This window comes from Gymnogyps californianus, chromosome Z (genome assembly GCF_018139145.2).
Source record: "Gymnogyps californianus isolate 813 chromosome Z, ASM1813914v2, whole genome shotgun sequence".
NCBI classification, from domain to species: Eukaryota; Metazoa; Chordata; class Aves; order Accipitriformes; family Cathartidae; genus Gymnogyps; species Gymnogyps californianus.
In genome coordinates, this window is record NC_059500.1 from 1,378,839 (window position 1) to 1,398,199 (window position 19,361).

Consider the following 19,361-nt stretch of genomic DNA (forward strand, 5'->3'; position numbering starts at 1 on the left):
TCCAGTGGTGTTTCTATCACAATGTAGAACTGGCCTCGCTAATTCACGGTGCGGCGCACTGACCGTTTCTCTCACTTGCAAAAATCTACATCTCAGAAACCAGCCTGCTCCGTGCACGTCTGTCCTTGAGTTACGACATAAAGGAAGTTTTTTTGCTGCCTCCTGAACAAATACGGTAACAAAAGTGAAAAATATTTTCCTTCCCCGCAGGGCTGCTAGCCCTGGGACACGTAACAAGCTCGACAAGCAGTCATATTTGTATCGGGAGGAGCTGTTGCTCACGGGCACAAGATAACGGCTTGATCAGAAGAAATGGGCCTGGAGACTAAAGCAATTCCTTCTCTCAGCTACATTTCTATTCCTCAGGCTGAGGGTCCCTGAACACGTCTATTGGGGAAGAGGGAGGAGAAATGGGGAAGGGCCTGGACTGTTTAAATAAAAGATTTACTCATAAATTGGATAATTATCAAATAAATATATCTTCAATTCTTGCAGGATTTTTTTTTTAAAGACTGGGATTTATTGAAAGGACACAAGTCTTTCTGCACTATGTTTCTAGAAGTAAATGTCTTACTCTTAGAAGTTATACTTTTAGAAGTAAGTTGAGTCACTGCAGTTTGCTGAGGCAGGGTACAATTTTGGGAAGACTGGGTGGCATCTTGGAAAAGAGCCGGGGAAGGACTACAGTGGATTACGAGGCTGGAACCAGCCTGTTTGTATTTTCCCCTGACAATACAGACACATCCTTTCCCCTGGCATCCTTGCGGAGATCCACAGCTCAAAACCGGAGTTACATCCACCCTTTCCTTTCCAGCTACCGCCCCGTTTCCCATCTCTTCTCAACTTCAGACACTGCTGATGACACACCGTGGAGTTGGTCCCACACTTGCCGGTGTGAAGGGTTGCTCTTTCCTTTTTTCCACCTTGGCCTGTGGTCTCTAGGTGACCAAACTCAAGGCTACTGCACCGTATCTCTTCTCCTTCATTTCCTGGTCACCACTGATACTTGCAATTAAACCTTACTGGGAAATCTCGCTGTTTGCCATGTCATGCTCTCCTGCTTCTTCTCCCTATTTGGTTTTTTTTGTGGGCTTCTTTTCCTCCTCCACAGTGTCTCTTTGGCTTATTCCTCTTCTTACAGACCTAACTCCTTGGCAATATGGTCACAAAGCTCCAGCTGCTGGTTTTGTGTCAGCACTTCAGGTTTTCCTTACATACCTCCTGCCTCTCAAGTTCAACGTTTGTTTGGTTTCTCATCGCTGTGTTAACCAGAGTCGTTCCTGTCTTTCATCAGTGCTGCTTCTCTTGGGCCTGCATTGGCTCCCATCTAGACCACCCTCCTCTTGGTACTCTACATCCAGACTTCGTTGACTCCCCGCTCCCTGTTTGTGGCGTATTTTGAAATTGTTCCCCATGAAAGTCAGTGCAGAAAAGAAGAATACAGGAAATGAAAATCCAAATTTAAAGGAAGGAAATCTCTTCTGAAAGTTGTATAACTGTTTCTGCAATGTATGTGCATCTTGCTGTCGGTTACTTGCTTCTGAAATAACTGAGCTTAGAGTTTTGCTCTGCTCCAGTTAAGGGATTTGGACTTCTGTGTGACTTGCATCAAATCAGAAGGGGCATTTTATTTGGGGAAAAAAAAATTAACATAAAGTCATACCAAAGCAGAAAACCTGTATTTTATGAAGGCGGGTTATGTTTAAAACTGCCGATCGCAGCAAGCACGGGTTGTTTGGGGTGGATGAGGATTGCTCTAATGAATTCTCCATCATGGAAAATGGGTTTTCACTCTGCAATTTGCTGTTCTTTGCTAAGTTCTATGGTTCATAATTAAATACAGCACTATGATTTTTGCAGTTTTACTTCCTCCTCTAGAGGGTAATGTGGAGGCTGCACTTTGACCAGACATTTTTGGAACAAATACTGGCATTTTAAAAAGGAATGAATTTTTGAAGCAGTTGACACTTAGACTTGATGTCGGAGCTGTCAAATGCCAGGAAGTTTAAAGCCAGGGTTTCTGTTTACCTTTTGATTTAAGTTGTGATAAAGCAAAGGGAGAGGTGCGGAGAGGATCCGGCGTCACGCAGTGTGTTTGCACCCGCCTGTCAGCGGTAGGAAATTGGCCTCACGTATTATTGAGGATAGAGAGTTATGCGCTTGACGTGTGCTGTCCCGGAGCCGCAGACGCTCTGCACGGCTGACAGTAACCGAGACGAGATGTTCAGGGTTGTAACAGAGGAGGCATGAGATGCACTGTTACCTTTCTGTGAAGAGCTTTATAGAGCATCTGCCCTAGTGCCCTGTCTCAAATGGGTGCATTAGTTCACAGTTTTCGTGAGCGCTAATTTAAATGACCAATTTACAACAGGAACATTTTAATGGTGCTAGGGAAGGAGGAACTCTCAGTCTTAATTTGGACTTTCTTGGGTTTTCTCCATCTCAACCTGAATGTTAAACCCTCTTTCTGCTTTCAATACGCAGTTGAGGAAATGTGACATATACCACTGCAGCTATTTGACAAGTTCTGAGCTTTCAGAAACACCAGTTCCTATACTGATACTTCAGCTCATTTGCACACATCCCTACAGAGCGCGCATCCAGCGCTGATGCTGAACAGTAGCCGCTCCCTTTATGTCGCACGTCCATGCAACAAGGAAAGGCCATGCATCTCAAATTCTCTCACCGAGTAATGTTCAATGATGAGAAACACATGCAAATTCTATTGTTATTTCTGAATAATGTGTTTTAAAAATAATTTCTCAGCCCCTACATTCAGCGGTGAAACGCGGTTGACAGCTTGTCTCTTAATTTCAGCCCTGTTCAGCCCGCTACTAGAGACAGACATTTAGCCATGGAATTAAGAACTACAGGCATCAAGCGTGTGTAGACTCCTTATAATAGACTCTGCTATTAAATGAGGAAATAAATTCTTAACTTTAACGCAGAATCACTCTACTTAGGCCAGAGGATGCAGCTAAACTGAGGAGGTGGACAAGAAGTATTGTAAGGCCTGGGGCACAGTCCCACACAACATCGCTGTTGCTGAATTGGAGAGATGCGGGTTTGATGGATGGACTATTCAATGGATAAGGAATTGGCTGGATGGCCACATCCAAAGAGTTACAGTCAACGGCTCAGTCTCCAAATAGAGACCAATAACAACTGGTGTCTCTCAGGGGTCTGTACTGGGACCGATACTATTTAATACCTTCATCAATGACATAGACAGTGGGATTGAGTTTGCAGATGACACCAAGCTGAGTGGTGCGGTTGACACGCCTGAGGGACGGGATGCCATCCAGAGGGACCTGGACAAGCTGGAGAAGTGGGCCCACGTGAACATCATGAGGTTCAACAAGGCCAAGTGCAAGGTCCTGCACCTGGGTCGGGGCAACCCCCGGTATCAATACAGGCTGGGGGATGAAGGGGTTGAGAGCAGCCCTGCCAAGAAGGACTTGGGGGTACGGGGGGATGAAAAGCTGGACATGAGCCGGCAATGTGCACTCGCAGCCCAGGAAGCCAACCCTATCCTGGGCTGCATCCAAAGCAGCATGGCCAGCAGGTTGAGGGAGGGGATTCTGCCCTTCTACTCCGCTCTTGTGAGACCCCAGCCCACCCCAGCTCTGGGGTCCTCAGCACAAGAAAGACATGGACCTGTTGGAGCGGGTCCAGAGGAGGGCCACGAAGATGATCCGAGGGCTGGAACACCTCTGATGTGAGGAAAGGCTGAGAGAGTTGGGGTTGTTCAGCCTGGAGAAGAGAAGGCTCCGGGGAGACCTTAGTGCGGCCTTGCAATATGTAAAGGGGGCTTACAGGAAAGATGGGGACAGACTTTTTACCAGGGCCTGTAGTGACAGGACAAGGGGCAACGGTTTTAAACTAAAAGAGGGTAGAACTACATTGGACATAAGGAAGAAATGTTTTACAATGAGGGTGGTGAGGCACTGGCACAGGTTGCCCAGAGAGGTTGTGGATGCCCCGTCCCCGGAAGCGTTCAGGGTCAGGCTGGATGGGACTTTGAGCAACCTGGTCTAGTGGAAGGTGACCCTGCCCATGGCAGGAGCATTGGACTAGATGATCTTTAAAGGTCCCTTCTAATCTAAACCAGTCTGTGACTCTATGCCTGCTCTTGGCACTGCTGGCAGGGGCAGGCTGTTCCCTGGTTGGAACTTAACATAAGAACACGAATAACTTGAATTTAGCAGGTAGATGCACAGCAAGTGGCATTGCAAGACTTTTGTAGAAAGCATACTAGGTCTTGAAGAACAAATGTCTTTTGAGTGGTGGAAGAAGGAGAAGGCTTAAATACTTGCAAGGTTTAGGTTCAGAGCAGATCTGAAAGCATCCTCTCACCCAACCCTGCATCTGAAACAAGGGGTCATGCAGAAGAGCACGTGGCAGCAAAACTTCCATATGTCCCACTCATCAAAGGAAGTATGGATGGGAAGGGCAATCTTATGCAGCAGCTCTTCCAAAATTAAGACCATGTTTCCATATGGACTGATAAAATAGCTTTCAGTTTCTCATAAACCAAAAAAGTTTTTCTGGGCTATGCTTCCACATCAGAAAAAAGTCTGACGCTGCTAACAGAGGCAGGAGGCAGCAGCTGAGAGAGATGTTTGCCAAGGCCCTGCACGCTCTGCAAAAGTGATTGTAGAGAAGGTGTCTGCCTGCAGCACGCGGAGGTCAGCTTCAGCAAGGCTGCCGGAGGGCGGGTGCAGACATTCAGAGCTGTGTTGGTGACATCCACAGCTCAGATAGATAGCGTGAAGCTGACCCTGCGTGCAGCACCTTAACTTTAGTGTAGTACGCATGGCACTTGCCCAGGGTGGAAGAGAGACCTCAGTTTTACTTTCTATCTAGTCTGAGTGGACTCAAATCCACACTGAACATTTCCTAAGAGGATGTTGTGGTAGACATGAGGCTATTCAGATGGGGGGAGAGGGAGAGGGGACCTAATTAGAGTATTGATCCTCTTGCAGCTGCAGCTCGGTGCAGAAAAGGAGCCAGGACTGCCTGTACAAGAGACAGCGGAGGCAGGAGATGGCCTGCAGCCTGAGGGTGATGCTTCCAGTGCGTAACAGAAAACCTTGTAAATAAAACTGGTAAACATTTATGCAATTTTCATGTAGATGTTGCAGAAACAAGAGTGTGCATGTGCACTGCTGCAGGAGAAAAGAAAACAAATGTCTCCTCCCCTTGAGACGATGCTCTGGCCTGTAGAGGTTTCTGGGGGAGGGTACAGTTTTGAAAGATAAGCATAATCCTCGTCCTGCTTTGTAGGGACCTCTCCCCCCTGTGTCACTACACAGAAGTCTAGAGGGGACCTGAAAGTTCTTCCTTGGATCTGGCACTTGCTAGCAACTCGATGTGTTATTCATCTGTTATTCACAGGCCTTTACTTCAGGATGCTGCAGAGGGTAAGAAAAACAAAATTTGTGCTTAAATTTATAAAAGGGAAATATATGAAATGGCAGCCCGCTTGCCTATTTGTAGTCTGTCATGCGAAGCAGGAGTTTTCCTTCTTTCGCCTTGGGCAGCCCGCGACGGCCCCCTCCAGCAGCCCAGCAGACTGTGGTTTTACTGAGAGCTAGCACTCACTGTAGGCAAACGAGATAATACCATAACAAAACTTTGCGTCTTAAACTTGGTGCTGCCGTGGCAGAGTATGCATTTGAAAGGATTTTTCTGGATTTGTGGAAAAACCAAAACAAAACCAAAAAAACCCCCAACCTGAACCTTAGTTTAATAATGGTGGTGAAGTCCCTATAAATATAGCTATGCTAGAGCCTTTGATAACTGTATCCATCATTTAATCTTATCGTTTCCCTCCCTGCTTTTTTTGTGTGCAGTTTGCAAAGGCCCATCAGGGAACAGGTAATTCTTGATGTTCTGTGAGCACTCCTGAAATCAGAAGGGGTTGATAAGAGAAGATAGGTTATCATCAGTCCGCATGGTATCGATATGAGGTTCAGTCTTCAGTAGTTCACGAGCCATTATAGGTAGCACGTTCCTCGCGCAGAGAGAGTGTGCTTTGAACAGCTGGAAGCGACGACTGGTTGACCACCTCAAACTGTATTTGTTCTCAGAGCAAAATTTCAGCAGGCATGCACGTATATATTGGGGTAGATAGACAGCATAACGTCATTAAAGAAAACCAGAGTCGGAGCATTAGTGAGAAGTAGAAAATGTCAAATTTTAAGACTAAATGGGTAAAAGCAAAGCAAATAACAAACCAACAAGCTGAATTATTGACACTGCAGTTTTATGATTTTTTAATACGTATCTCTCTAGATTAGTTTAATTTTTTAAGTTTGTTTTTTTTTTTTACTTAGCTTTGCCTTCCCTAAATTTTCCAAAGCACTGTTGGTTACAGATGAGCTGGTATATAGATAGTTACATATCTTGGCAAAACATCCACTACTTTTAAATACAAGAGCAAGGTGATTTAGGTGCACTGGGAGTTAAACGAGAATGAGGCCTTCTTTACATGACTCTCCTGAAAAACTGTGACATTTAGCAAATGTATACAAGCTCATTTAGGTAAGATAAGAATTAGATTAATTAGACTTCAGCTGTGTGCAAGTGACAAGCCACAATAGGTAAACTTCTGTGTGTCAGCACTCTTAACAATTTGTATGAGCTGACTGTTCACTCTTCCACTGTTTTATTTTCACTTCTCCTACATTCAAGATTAATGACAATTTTCCAGCATCAATAAGATAGCTCTCCTGAAACATTAATGAAACTTGCATTGAAAAAACCCTGAAGCTAGATCTCAATTTCTTAACTGGACTTGAGCGCAGTATTTTTGCACCGTTATCTTCTTTCTTTCTTTCCTTCCCTCTCCAGCCAGCAGTCTCTTTGAATGTGAGTGTTAACAGTAATTCCTGATGTTGTTAAAAACCAACAAAATAGTCTAATTTTCCCTTTTTAATGTATATTATCATCAGCTTTAGGCAGATAGAAGTATTGTTTCTGAATATGTATCATTATTTTTTGAGCAATTTAATCATGGTCTCCAAACACCTGGTTCACAGATGCCTCTGAAGACAGTGTCACTGGAGCTCTGCAGCTTTACTGTTTCATCTCTTCTGCACAGGGTTCCCTGCCTGCCTGCAGGATAAAGTCTGCTAAATAGTCCTCAGCTCATCCTTTTTTAAAAGAAGGCATTTTGCATTTACTCAACTGCCTAAAATATGCTACCATAATAGTATCTATTGATATCCTGACTTAAAGCAACTTCTTAGACAAACCAGAATCTTTTTTTTTTTTCCCCCACAGAGATTACAAGTTTGGCTGATAAATTAGGTGCATTTTCACTATCTTTATCTGAATACGAGAGCAGAGATGAATATTTTGCAAAGTGTAATTTTTAGGGCTGTTTTCCTGAAGAAGCATTGTTTTATATCCCAGTAAATATGATGATAAATTTATGAACTTGTAAGTATCTTTATATATTACAATTTGATGATTGTAATTATTTAATGTGTACTTAACAGATTAAAAAAAGAGTTATATCTGACAGATTTTAAACAGTATGCATTTGGGAATAATCACTGAGCATGAAATGTTTCTCATGGTGTTCCTTTGGGATTGGCACTCCGACTGGCATGTTTCACCAACAGAGTAAATATACAGCCATTCGTATTTACATTTGCAGGTGGCACAGGAGGTGATGAAGTGACCCCTCATACAGATTGGTCTGGTTCAGTCACTAAATTGGATCTCTGTTAAAAAAACCATGTCTTAATGCAGGCAGCGCAAGTTAAATGTAAGACCACACGATGAAGGCTGTACTTACCCAACAATGAACTGGAGATGGGTTCCTCTGAATTGACTGGGCACTCTTGACCACACGGGAGCACGGCATGGTGCTAAGGCAAAAAGGCTCAGCCTGGTCCTTGAATGTATAGGCAAAAGGGCAGTGTGTCATAGAGTCATAGAATCATAGAATCATTTAGGTTGGAAAAGACCTTTAAGATCATCAAGTCCAACCATTAACCTAACACTGCCAAGTCCACCACTAAACCATGTCCCTAAGCGCCACATCTACACGTCTTTTCAATACCTCCAGGGATGGTGACTCAACCACTTCCCTGGGCAGCCTGTTCCAGTGCTTGACAACCCTTGCGGTGAAGAAATTCTTCCCAATGTCCAATCTAAACCTCCCCTGGCGCAACTTGAGGCCGTTTCCTCTCGTCCTATCGCTTGCTACTTGGGAGAAGAGACCGACCCCCACCTCGCTACAACCTCCTTTCAGGTGGTTGTAGAGAGTGATGAGGTCTCCCCTCAGCCTCCCTTTCTCCAGGCTCAACAACCCCAGTTCCCTCAGCCGCTCCTCATAAGACTTGTGCTCTAGACCCTTCACCAGCTTCGTTGCTCTTCTTTGGACGCGCTCCAGCTCCTCAGTGTCTTTCTTGTAGGGAGGGGCCCAGAACTGAACGCAGGATTCGAGGTGCGGCCTCACCAGTGCCGAGTATGGGGGGACGAGGCAGGGGTTTGATACTAACTCTGCACAGGGCATTTGTGATGCTGCCTTTTTGCAATGCAGCAATTTAGCACCAGTCAGGATTGTAGATGGCATAGGAAAGAACTTCAGGACTATTTAGAGTTTGATAGTTTAAAGGGAGCTCAGGCTCCGAGGTTTGAACCTCCTCTCTGTTACAACAAATTTTAAAAGGTTATTGAAGCCACAGGAAGATTTAAATTTTATAAGCTAACCTTTGCCTCTAAACAAAAATTAAAAAAAATCAACAGCAAAACTCCTGAGCCTAGACTTCTGGTATACTGGCAGTAGTGATTTATTTTCCAATTGAGTGTGACCATTTTGAAATCAAGAAACACTCTGTAAAACGTCTTACAAATGTCATCGAGATTTTTGCACATAAACTGATGGGCTTCGTATCTAGTAATGGCAATAGTGTGAAACCAAGAATATGTGTCAGAGAAAATAAAGCACTGAAATTTGGCTTAATGCAACTTTTTTGGCAACTTTCAAAGCTTGACCAACATCTTTGCATGCCATTATAATTCCCGACTCCATTTCCCAGTGTACTCTACCTTCTGTTTTGCTGCTACCAACTATTGTGCTGCTGACCACTGTTACTCGGCTGTGGGGGCAGCATGTGGTACCTGTGCAAAAGTGATACTCTCCAACTGTATGCTGAAGGTGGAGAATAATAAAGAACTCTTTAAAGGCCTGGGAAAAATAGGATTGATTGAGGATGAAGATATACCTTCGTGCTTGTGAAGCATGTCGGCATGTGGAACATGGGCATAGAGAGAAAAAGGAGAGGGGGAACTGGTTGGCTGGCTTTGTTTGTTCTTCCAGGAAGTGGGAAATACCCTACATACCAAGAGGGATTTTAAAAAGCAGACAGTTTAATCACTTAATAGATCTCACTTTATTGCAATCATGATTTAACAGGAAAGTTTTGCTATTCTGAAAGAGAACAGGTACTCTAATAAATTAGATGAAGCACATAATTTTATGTTAAATATGACTGAGATATACTTAAGATTTTTTAAGGATATGAAGTTTGCAAACTTGAGTATGTATAAAACTGAACTCTGTTAAGAGCATAACTGGGAAATAACAGGAAAATTCTCAGTATATGATCCTTAAGCTGAGAGAACATTCGAGAGAACAAAATTGTGTCACCATATAATTAAAGACTGACGATGCACACAGACAATATTTAAGTTGGGGCTACATGTGGAATGTTAATTCAGACATTTGCTAACTTTTGAATGTTTCATTTTGCAATGTTAATAATGTTCATTTAGCGTATGTTATCTACTTTTCTTTACAGTATCTTGGAGAGATGTACTTGAAATTAGTTTAAATAGGTAAGTAGGACTTACAAATGATTGATGTGCTTTTTCCCCTGTCTAAATGACATAATAGCAAATAATTGTGGGGATATCTTGGATATATAAGCAGAATCACTCTCTTTATCAGACCAAAATAATCCTTTTCCTGCTCTCATTCCAGTCACTAAGGTACTATATGAGGAACAGATATGAATATTCTCAAGCATTTGCTTTTCCAGATCCACCAGAATTCTTCTTCTGTGGTTCTCTGAGTCCCAATTATTTTAAATTCCCAATTACCTACCAAATTCATGACTAAAGAAAATGTTAATATTGCCAACTTAAATGCGTATTTTGCATTCTTTAGAAAGTATGTACGTAGCATTTCTTTCATCACGTCCTGCAACAGGGAATACTAATGTTTATTAGTCCCTCTCATATACAACAAAGGTTTTTTTGGTGTTGCTTTCTCACTAGAGAAAAATAAAAAGTGCACAGAAACAAATCCAATATGCGCTGATTCTTTATTCTACTAGAGCAGGCTGTTCTCCATGCATGTATAAAAATAATAATCAGTCATTAATAAACACTGAACATTTGTAATGAAGGTCTGGTTCCAAGACCAACTCAGTTTGAGCATCTTCAGTGGATTGCTATGAGATCACATATCTCAGCTGCAGAAAGGCTAAATGGAAGTTTTAATGTGCTGCAAGCCAGCTACATCAATGTAACTTATTCCCTCTAGTCAAGCAACATCAATTTCAGAAGCAGCTATTATCCATATTCTTTCTTTTAGGGTTCTTCTTTTAATATTATAAATTGCTATGACGGAAGAATTGGAAACGTTGCTAATTAGTACCTTCCTTCTGAAGGCTAAGATTTTAAATTACTCCTGATCTACGACTGAATCTGTTAGAAAACAATCAGGTATCCTCATTCTAAAGCAGCACTTCCTTCTCTTCCCTTGGAAGGGATAAACTTCCCTCAGAGGGGTCTCTCTTCCCAGACCCTAGTCTGAAATGAATTTGGCACCGGATCTCTACAAAGACGCAAGGCAGGAAGGGTAGTTGTTGCTGTATAAATGTGCAATAAGGGCTCTCTAAAACACGTAACTCCTCCGCATCCCCAACGCCATGCAGCACAATTATGTAGTTCAGCTGCCTCACAAGCCTCAATACCTTTAAAGAACAGCACAGGATTTTCTCTTTTTCTTAATTAATTAAAAGGACCATCTGATAGAATATGTAGCACACAATCCTAAATTAGGTTAGAGGATTAGTTTAGAGGATTTATCATGTGTAGTTTGCATGTATTCACAGAATGGAGAACAAAATTCTCATATTAAATGGGGTGTAATTTTTAAGGAGATCCATACTTAGTGTCAGAATCTGATGCCCAGTACATACTTAAACTGTCTTGTCTAATCCTTTGTAAATTCCCTGGCCAACGTAACTAGATTTGTGCTACTGCTTCCACCAGCGTCTTTAGTTGAGGGAATCCAAGGAGTGTTACCAGATCATTTTATACACTGCCCGCGTAATGGATTTATCAAACCACTGCAAGCCAACATGAGTTAGAGCAGAGCCAAGGACACTGTAAGTTGTGCTGAGGGTAGATTCGGTCCTTCGCAGCATCACTGTCCTGGGAAGCAGCAAGATGAGTTGATCGCTCTAAAGCTCCCATCAGTGGTACCCACTGGAGTTTTGCAAATCACCCGGGTACCTGGGCCAGCTTCCTCAAGTCAGTCCCTCCACAAATGAACGTGACCATGAGCACTGCGGTGCTGACGAGGGAGAATGATTTTCCACATGCCTTTGTGTGACCATTTCTATCAAAATAACAAAGATGTGGGAAATGCTAGTACACTGATTCTGTACATACTGATATACTACCTTCTGTTTTGAATTTTACAAGATGTATTTAATTTACACAACGTAATTTTAATTTTTACAAGACAAGTAAGACAAAAATGGATAGAAGGAATTTGCTTTTCCGTATGCTTTTGTTTAATGACAGGTATTTATAATATCAGTTTTATTAAAAGACATTAAACTATGTAGGCACAAGCCTTACTCAAGGAAAAACTGCTTGCTGCAGTCTTTCAACTCAGTTTAACTTTAGGCTCACTACCTCTGGAAACCAAGGTGAACTATGGCGTGAGATGGGTAGCAAAGATTTCCAGGACAGAAAATACAAAGTTTAACTTAGTGCAAATGATATAGCACCCTCCTGAGCTGGTCACAGGCATCCAGATCTGTCAGACAACTAGAAGGCATTGGTATTCGAAAAATTTTGCCTAAAAAGTGCACTGAATCAATGCATCTGACTTCCAGGTCCTGCTAGAGGAAAGTATTAACAATGTGGAAGATACTAACATGTAGGGCTCGTGTAGGGCTGTGAAATTTGTACTTCTTTAGTTGCCAGAAGACAAGTTAGCCCAACGCCAAGGGTTAACAGTCAAGATTCAATCAATGCGGCTTGTTTGGAAGCTAACTGTTAAAAAGATTTAAGTAAAGAGCTGATATGCCTCTACCATAGTTTCCAGAGTTGCTAATAAAGCCTTCCTCTGTTCTCCAGGGAAAAAAAACATGTTTGCAGATAGTTCTTGAAGAAACTGTGGTAGCTTTTGAAAAGTTTCTAGCTCTTTAAAATATGTATCCACTAACCAATCTGCAGAAAATGTATTTTTCATCTTGCAGTTATCACAAGCCATTACTGGAAGTACACTTGAACAAGCTACCTCTCTGAGAGTTAAAGTAAAGGGTGAAGACAGATTATAAACTGAGCAAAAATTCAGCAGCATCTTATTAAATAAAATCAACCACAGTTCTCTCTGCTGACTGCAAAAATCTTGTTCTGTGCGTTCATAGAAGCTTTCAATGTTCTCTTCTGGATGAGCAACATTCAAAAGTTCTTCCTTTACTGGTACAGACTCAACATAATCCAGTGGCAATTTTCCACTGGAGTCCCTCTGCTGTAGAAGGACTGGTCCTGCAGGGAAAATACAAACATTAATAACAACAGCACATTCAATTTGGCAGCTGAACAAGATTTTGGTTTGGTTTTTGCCAGAAGCTAGGACTCTGTTTAGATTACTTTTTGTACTAAGTTATGTTGATGTAACGGATGAGTTACACATTTGCAATGCAATCTAGAACACGTAGAGAGACCCTTTGTAACAGTTTCTTTACGATATTGTCTTAATTTTCTTCCCAGTTTTGCTAGGTTGAAAGCCAAAGATTATTATATAGAAATGGAAAAGAAATTAAAATGTTGCTTATCCTAAAATTTCAAGTAACGATACATAGAGTATGTAAAAATGTAATGTTGTTACTGTTGTAAAATTCGATTAAGTATTTTATAGACCAGGTTATTTGCCGACACTGACTCCAAATTAAAGGCACGTTATTATGATGGTCTTCATTTTACTTTTCTGGATGGTGTGGCCAACCTTGTCCTAGGCTATGCAGCAAGGTAAACTACTGAGGTAGGAATCCTAGTCTCCCCCAACAACTCAGTTTCAAAATTCGATCTTAACAGACTTCTGAAATGCAAGAAGTAATTACTCTAATAAATAGACTTAAAGTAAGTAAATGGGACATGTTTTACTGGTTCAGACTATACTACATTCTTTTGGTATTTCCTGTTTATTAGTACAATGGTGCTATTAATATTTAAACAGTTTACAGACGTCTTGATAAGTTCAAGACAGGCCACATCAGTAAGAAAAAATGAAGGCAGTTAACACACTGCAGGTGGCGATTTTCAAAGATGAACACATCAGGAATCTTCTTACAAAAATTCGGGTTACTATGCTAAAGTAATGATGCCATTTTAACTCGAATACATTTTCAGAAATATATTTAATTACAAAATGTAATTCACCGCATTACATATCCATACTAGAGGTTTTAACTTTGCTGTGACTAAAGCTGTATTGTTTTACTCCATCACTGATTATGCAATATAATTAAGTTTTGCAGGCTGAAGGTTTTTTAGAGAAAGTGACGAAAGTTTTTGCAGAGAGGTATTCTAAATTATTGAGCTGAGTAAATCCACACTGAACGGGTAACATGCTTTCTACCACAGTCTTGTCAGCTATTTGACAGGCCAAAACCCAGAGTGTGACAAAGGCAAAGATAAGGGTACACGCAGCCGTATAGTTGCCAGAAAACCTTGATGAATGCAAGTGCAAGTAGAGCTCTTCCCCTAGGACAACAGGATCATCCACTACCTATTCTTCACAATAGCCTAGGAAAAATGCACATCTGTCAGTGCAATGCCATTTCCAATTGAGGAGCTGGGCTTACTACAATATTGGCTATTGCATCACTTAGACCGATTGAACTGAGCCCAGGTATTGGCTTGGCATGTCAGATACATGGTTCAGTAGATATATAAAACACCTGGGAGCCACAGAACTGAAGCTCAGCAAACACAGAGGTGGAACTGCAGAGGAATGTATTGATTATGAGCCGGTGCTTGCACAACAGACACAGAAACAGCCTTTAGGGGGCAGGAGAAGACTGTAAATACAGAGGGTCTTATGCCAAGAATGAAATACAATTTTGTTTCTCTACCTTAATTAAGTAATAGGCCATCTAAATACAGTGCATTCTTCTGCCTCATGTCTATAAGCAGAATGATTTTTATTGAAGAAATTTGGACTCGGCATATAATGCACAGAGATTAAACTGACGCAGTAGGTCAATGGTAATGGTATCGCAAATACTCATTTTAGTAAATGAATTAAAAGAAGGAAGAGTTGATATCCAAGACCATTCTTTACAGTTGTTTTTTAAAAAAAACATGTTAAGTTAATTATATTGATACAGCATATTTCAAGGCAAGATACAAGTTCCCTGTCACTGAACAAAAAATATTGTTCAAAACATTTATCACGTGTCTGCCTAAGGGGCAATGTATCTTTTTTTAGAAACTAAGGCATCCCTCCCACTATTATCCCTAAACAGCAGTTATCACAATTACAATATAGATTCCTTTCTTAAACTAATTACCAAGCTAATTGTGTTCTTCAAAGACCATCACATTAATTTTCATAAATGCTGAACAAATTTATGTTGAAATACATGATTATATAGAGATTTACCGATCTATTTTTGCATCATGGTAAAAATAGATCAAAACAAAAGAAAATCCTTAGCTTTGCTTGGTGACTAGGTAATCTTTATCTTCATTAATGAGTTTGGAGAATATAGTTACAATGCATATGGTGTAAAATGCAGAATAAAAACATTACCATATTGGAAAAAAATGTGAAAATCCTGGTTAATTTCATATTCAGCTGATCAAGATAAGTGTGAAAACAGTATTATTTTTATTGTGACCAAAACAGCTTGGCTTAAAAATGTTTTAAAATAAATATTTCATAATAACATTGTATTTTAAGCAACTATTAAGAAAAACACCACGAACTTCATATGGACTCAGAACAGTGGATAATTTCCCTAAACCAGTTTAGCATAAATGCACTCACCCCCATGCTGAAGTAGCAGCTTGCCAATTTCTACATGTCCATTTGACAGTGCATCATGCAAAGGAGTCACCCCGTCCACTTGACTGAGCAGGTCTACCTCTGGACAGCGTTGCAAAATTTCGCGGACACACACTGTGCTGCCATGGTTACAGGCTTCATGCAAAGGCGTCCAGCCAGCATAGTCTGAATTATAAATCAAGGAAAGTTTTAAAACAGCAGAAGTAGTACTAAAATGTTAATAATGTAATTCATTAGACAGCAAAGCACTTGACTTTTTAGTATTCATCATGGCTACAGTGGCAGCTTGTGATTTCAAAACAAGAAATTCTACTGAAAAACGTCTGAAAAAATCAAATAGCATTTTTAAAAATCAATAGAAAATGTGATGTTAAAACATACTTTCGTTATAAATTAACCTTTCCTCAATGTTTGCTATAAAGTCCTCATTTTGTGTTGTTTAAAATAATAAAGACAGTTTTAATAGTATAAATATAAAGTTTATTACCAAACAGATATTAATACAGTTCTTTATTTGGCTTAATTTCTTAATTCTGTAGAGAAAATGAATAACTTACCTTTAACATTAATGTCTGTTCCAGGGGAAGACAGAAGCTGAATCAATCTCTCCACTTTGTTACTTATGCAAGCTTTATGCAGGGCTGTCTCTCCTACCATAAAAAATTAATAGATTACACTAGACTAGGCAAGATAGCAACTAAAGAAAATAATCAAAGTGCCTGGAACTAGGAGACCTGGCTACATGCCAGAAAATTCAATAATGAGTAAGATTTTCCTTTATCCTGTTTAACCATCTTTTAAGAAAATTCAAAAAAACCCACAGAGCTTCTGTTCCACCAGAGATCCAGCAATGAAATTGTATTGCAAACGGTTTAACACAGGAATTATCTCCCCCCAGTTCAAGGTTTAAAGCTTCAATCACACTATAAAAGCACCAAGTGATCACAGAACACCAAAAATACTGGGTTTTGAAGCAATAAAACTTTAGAGTGCAGTTGCCCTCCCTTAAATTTATTCATGAACCTACGTTAAAATGTATGGTTCTTTTTACACAGCATTTATAGCTTAATTCAAATGAATGTTTCTGGCTAAGCACGAGTGCCTCTACACACTCAAGTATAATTCAGAACTTCAAATCCGTTAACAGATGGTTTGCTGTTTCTCAATAGGCTGTCTGACTTGGCTACAGTAGCAAGGGAGGGGGGAAAGAGAGAGAAATCAGTGAAGGGGTCCTAATAATAATAATAAAAAAAAGAAAATCCTCCGGAAAAAAAAAAATCCCAAACCTTAGTACCATGTAAAGCTGAAGTAAGTGTGAAAAATTGAACAGCAAGCAACTGAGAACTGCTGCTGGTATGTAAAGACACCATTAGTTTCTGCATGATAAAAACTTCAGACCCATTCTAAACGCTGTTTTGCTTTCACTAAATGATTAGGTTTGAACAAGAGCCAGAGGAAAATTTTGATGCCAGGTGAAAGATGATGCAACAAACATCTTAGAAATGAAAAATATCTCAGGCTAAATCTATCAGCCTTTGCGATAAGATTTACATGGTATATTTTGTTATATTAATACCTTCACTATGTAAATCTGTCAGCTCCATACACATTCTTTCAACAGAAGATACTACTTACAGTTTTGGCAGGGGAAGAATAGGAAAAAAGCAGGTTGTTTTTGTTTGGGTTTTTTTTTTACCCTAGTCCTTCAGCTCACTTTTCTTTGTAGAAGTCAGCATGTAATAATTCACATCAATTTTACTTGCAAAAGCAATAAAGAGAAAGGGAACCAATTTTAAAAATGCATGGTCTGGCTCTGTTACTGAAGCTCTCTTAAATCCCAAAAGAGGGTGAGGTTTTTTTTGTCCTTCAGTGTTCGTGATACAATTCTGGTTTTAATTTTTTGAACAATTCCAGCTTGCTTTTGCCATTTTTTAGTAAGCCTTCTCTTGGGTGTCATATTAATATAGTTGTGTTTTAAGTGATATAGGTAAATTTCTGATGATGAAGATGAGAAAAAGTAGTTCCAGCAAGTAATTCTGTTCAGGTAAAGGCTCATATAAAGTATGATTTATTAAATTTGTGTACTAAGTAGGAACTGAATGAATTACTGCAGTGCTGTTTTATTCCTTAGGTACTTGGGTTCCAGTATAGCTAAGACAAAAGCCAAATGCCTTTCATAGTCTGGGCTGAATGCCTGGAAGAAAACAGTCCATATGCTTAACACAGCTATGTAACATAGCATACTCCTCAGTCTTTGTTCACAAAATGTCTAGGACTGAAAGAGATGAAGACTGAATTATACTTTCAAATCAGAAGACGTTGATCCTACCAAGCACAGGTTGAGGTGGATTAGCAAAGTAAGGCAGGCAAGACTGGAATGAGCTCACACAAGCTGTACACGGTATTTAATATCTGGGAGGGGGAGGGGAACGAAGAAGGCAGCTTTATTCCACCATATATACAATTCCTCCTTTTAAATAGACATCGGAAAAAAAGAAACACAAACCATAGGAAAATAATTCTTGGGCATAAGCCATCATTTTAGTTCAGCATTCATCAGGACAAGATTTTTAAACCTGAAACTGTCAATTCTAACCATATAAAGTTCTTAACATAAATTAAATATATAGGATACCTTTAATATTTCTCCTGTAAAGATGTACCTCTTCAGCCAAACGGTAGCAATTCTCTTTGGTGTATGCAGCCTCAACTTCTGCTTTTGGTCTAAGCTTCTTTGTCAATGGAGGGCACTTATTACAGATTAAGTCACTGAAAAGAGAGCAAAGGGGACACGTCTAAAATCACTATTTCATATTTTAAGCTAATGTATATGTACTTAATGCTTTTAAATGTGTATATACAGCATACTTAGATCTATCCATTTCAGAGTCATTTCTGAAATGTCTTAATTACATAATTTCTATGTCATTTAATTATAACTGTATTTAAAACAGTAATAAAATTAAATTACCCACAATTAAACTTTCTTTAAAGGTAATTCTATGAACGGTTCAACTTCTCTGTGTACCCTTTAAATTTAATATTGGGAAAATATAACTACATCAGTCTGCATATACACCGAGATGGAGGATGGGGAGAAAGGGGGAACCCCAGCCCAGAGGTGTTACAGGTTTACAATGGAGCTTTCTGTCAGTTGCAGTAATTTGTAGACAACAAAACAGGTCATATAAAGTTCAAGAAATGTGTCAGGTCAGAAGCTGTCCCCCAAAGCAGAATAAAACTGGTGATGTTATAGGTATTACTTACGGTAGATCAGGCAGCACTTTGACTTCGTTCTGCTTATCGCCATTTAGCATCTGTAATGCCCTTTGAGACTCAGGGCATGGCCATTGCCCTATTTTCTTTTTCGTTGCTTGGTCTATCTTTCTTGTCTCATGCATCCCTACTTCTCGCAAAGCAGGCGAATAGGAACAGACCTGTTGCAGAAGTAACATTTTCAATGACTTTGTATACAGTAAATTAAAATGCAGTCATTTTCTTTTGTTGCACTTCATGCAAAGCAGTCATCCACCACCCCTAGCTTGCTGTATCTAAGTTTTTACAAATATGATCCCTAAATGATTGCATATATAGATTGTTTAAAGTTGTCCTCTGCAATCTTTTTTTATGTTCTTGTAATTCACTCTTTATGCTGGCCTCAGAGGTGAGTGGGTTGTGTCCGAGCCAGAAAGTGGGAAATTCTAGACCTCTCTCTTGGGTTTCTGGTAGCTGAGAAAATTTTGATCACTTTAGCTGGACATAAGACTGAAGTACAGCTAATTGATTCTCAGCTACTTAATGAAAGTATTTACAAGCTTCCTGCTCCCAACCCAGGGAGCAATTGGGTAAAGAAATACCCACTCGCCTCCTTCATCTCTTCTAAGATGAGGGGTTGGATTAAGCCTTTGAGCATTGCAAAGGCAATAAGCTAGTTATCTCTTAGGTGCTCTCATTATTAGGATAGCTTTGGATGCTGTAGATATTTTGGCTTTTTTCCAGTAACACAGAGCTTCCAACCCACCTATAC

The 19,361-nt window shown here is 40.2% G+C and overlaps 1 protein-coding gene across 2 annotated transcripts in view; it reads right to left on the reverse strand.

Moving 5' to 3' along the window:
• Window positions 1–9,421: 9,421 nt before the first annotated feature.
• Window positions 9,422–19,361, reverse strand: part of SLF1 (SMC5-SMC6 complex localization factor 1) — a 41,283-nt gene continuing 31,343 nt past the window's right edge. Inside the window, exons 10-14 of one of the 2 annotated variants that reach the window (XM_050913554.1) lie at window positions 18,602–18,771; window positions 17,970–18,103; window positions 15,892–15,984; window positions 15,317–15,499; window positions 9,422–12,810 (exon numbers count right to left, since the gene is read on the reverse strand). In XM_050913554.1, the coding sequence (XP_050769511.1) occupies window positions 12,326–12,810; window positions 15,317–15,499; window positions 15,892–15,984; window positions 17,970–18,103; window positions 18,602–18,771 (1,065 nt within the window). In that variant the 3' untranslated portion in view covers window positions 9,422–12,325. Of the gene's footprint in view, window positions 12,811–15,287; window positions 15,500–15,891; window positions 15,985–17,969; window positions 18,104–18,601; window positions 18,772–19,361 lie in introns of those variants that run through there. The other variant, XM_050913553.1, reaches the window with a different exon arrangement.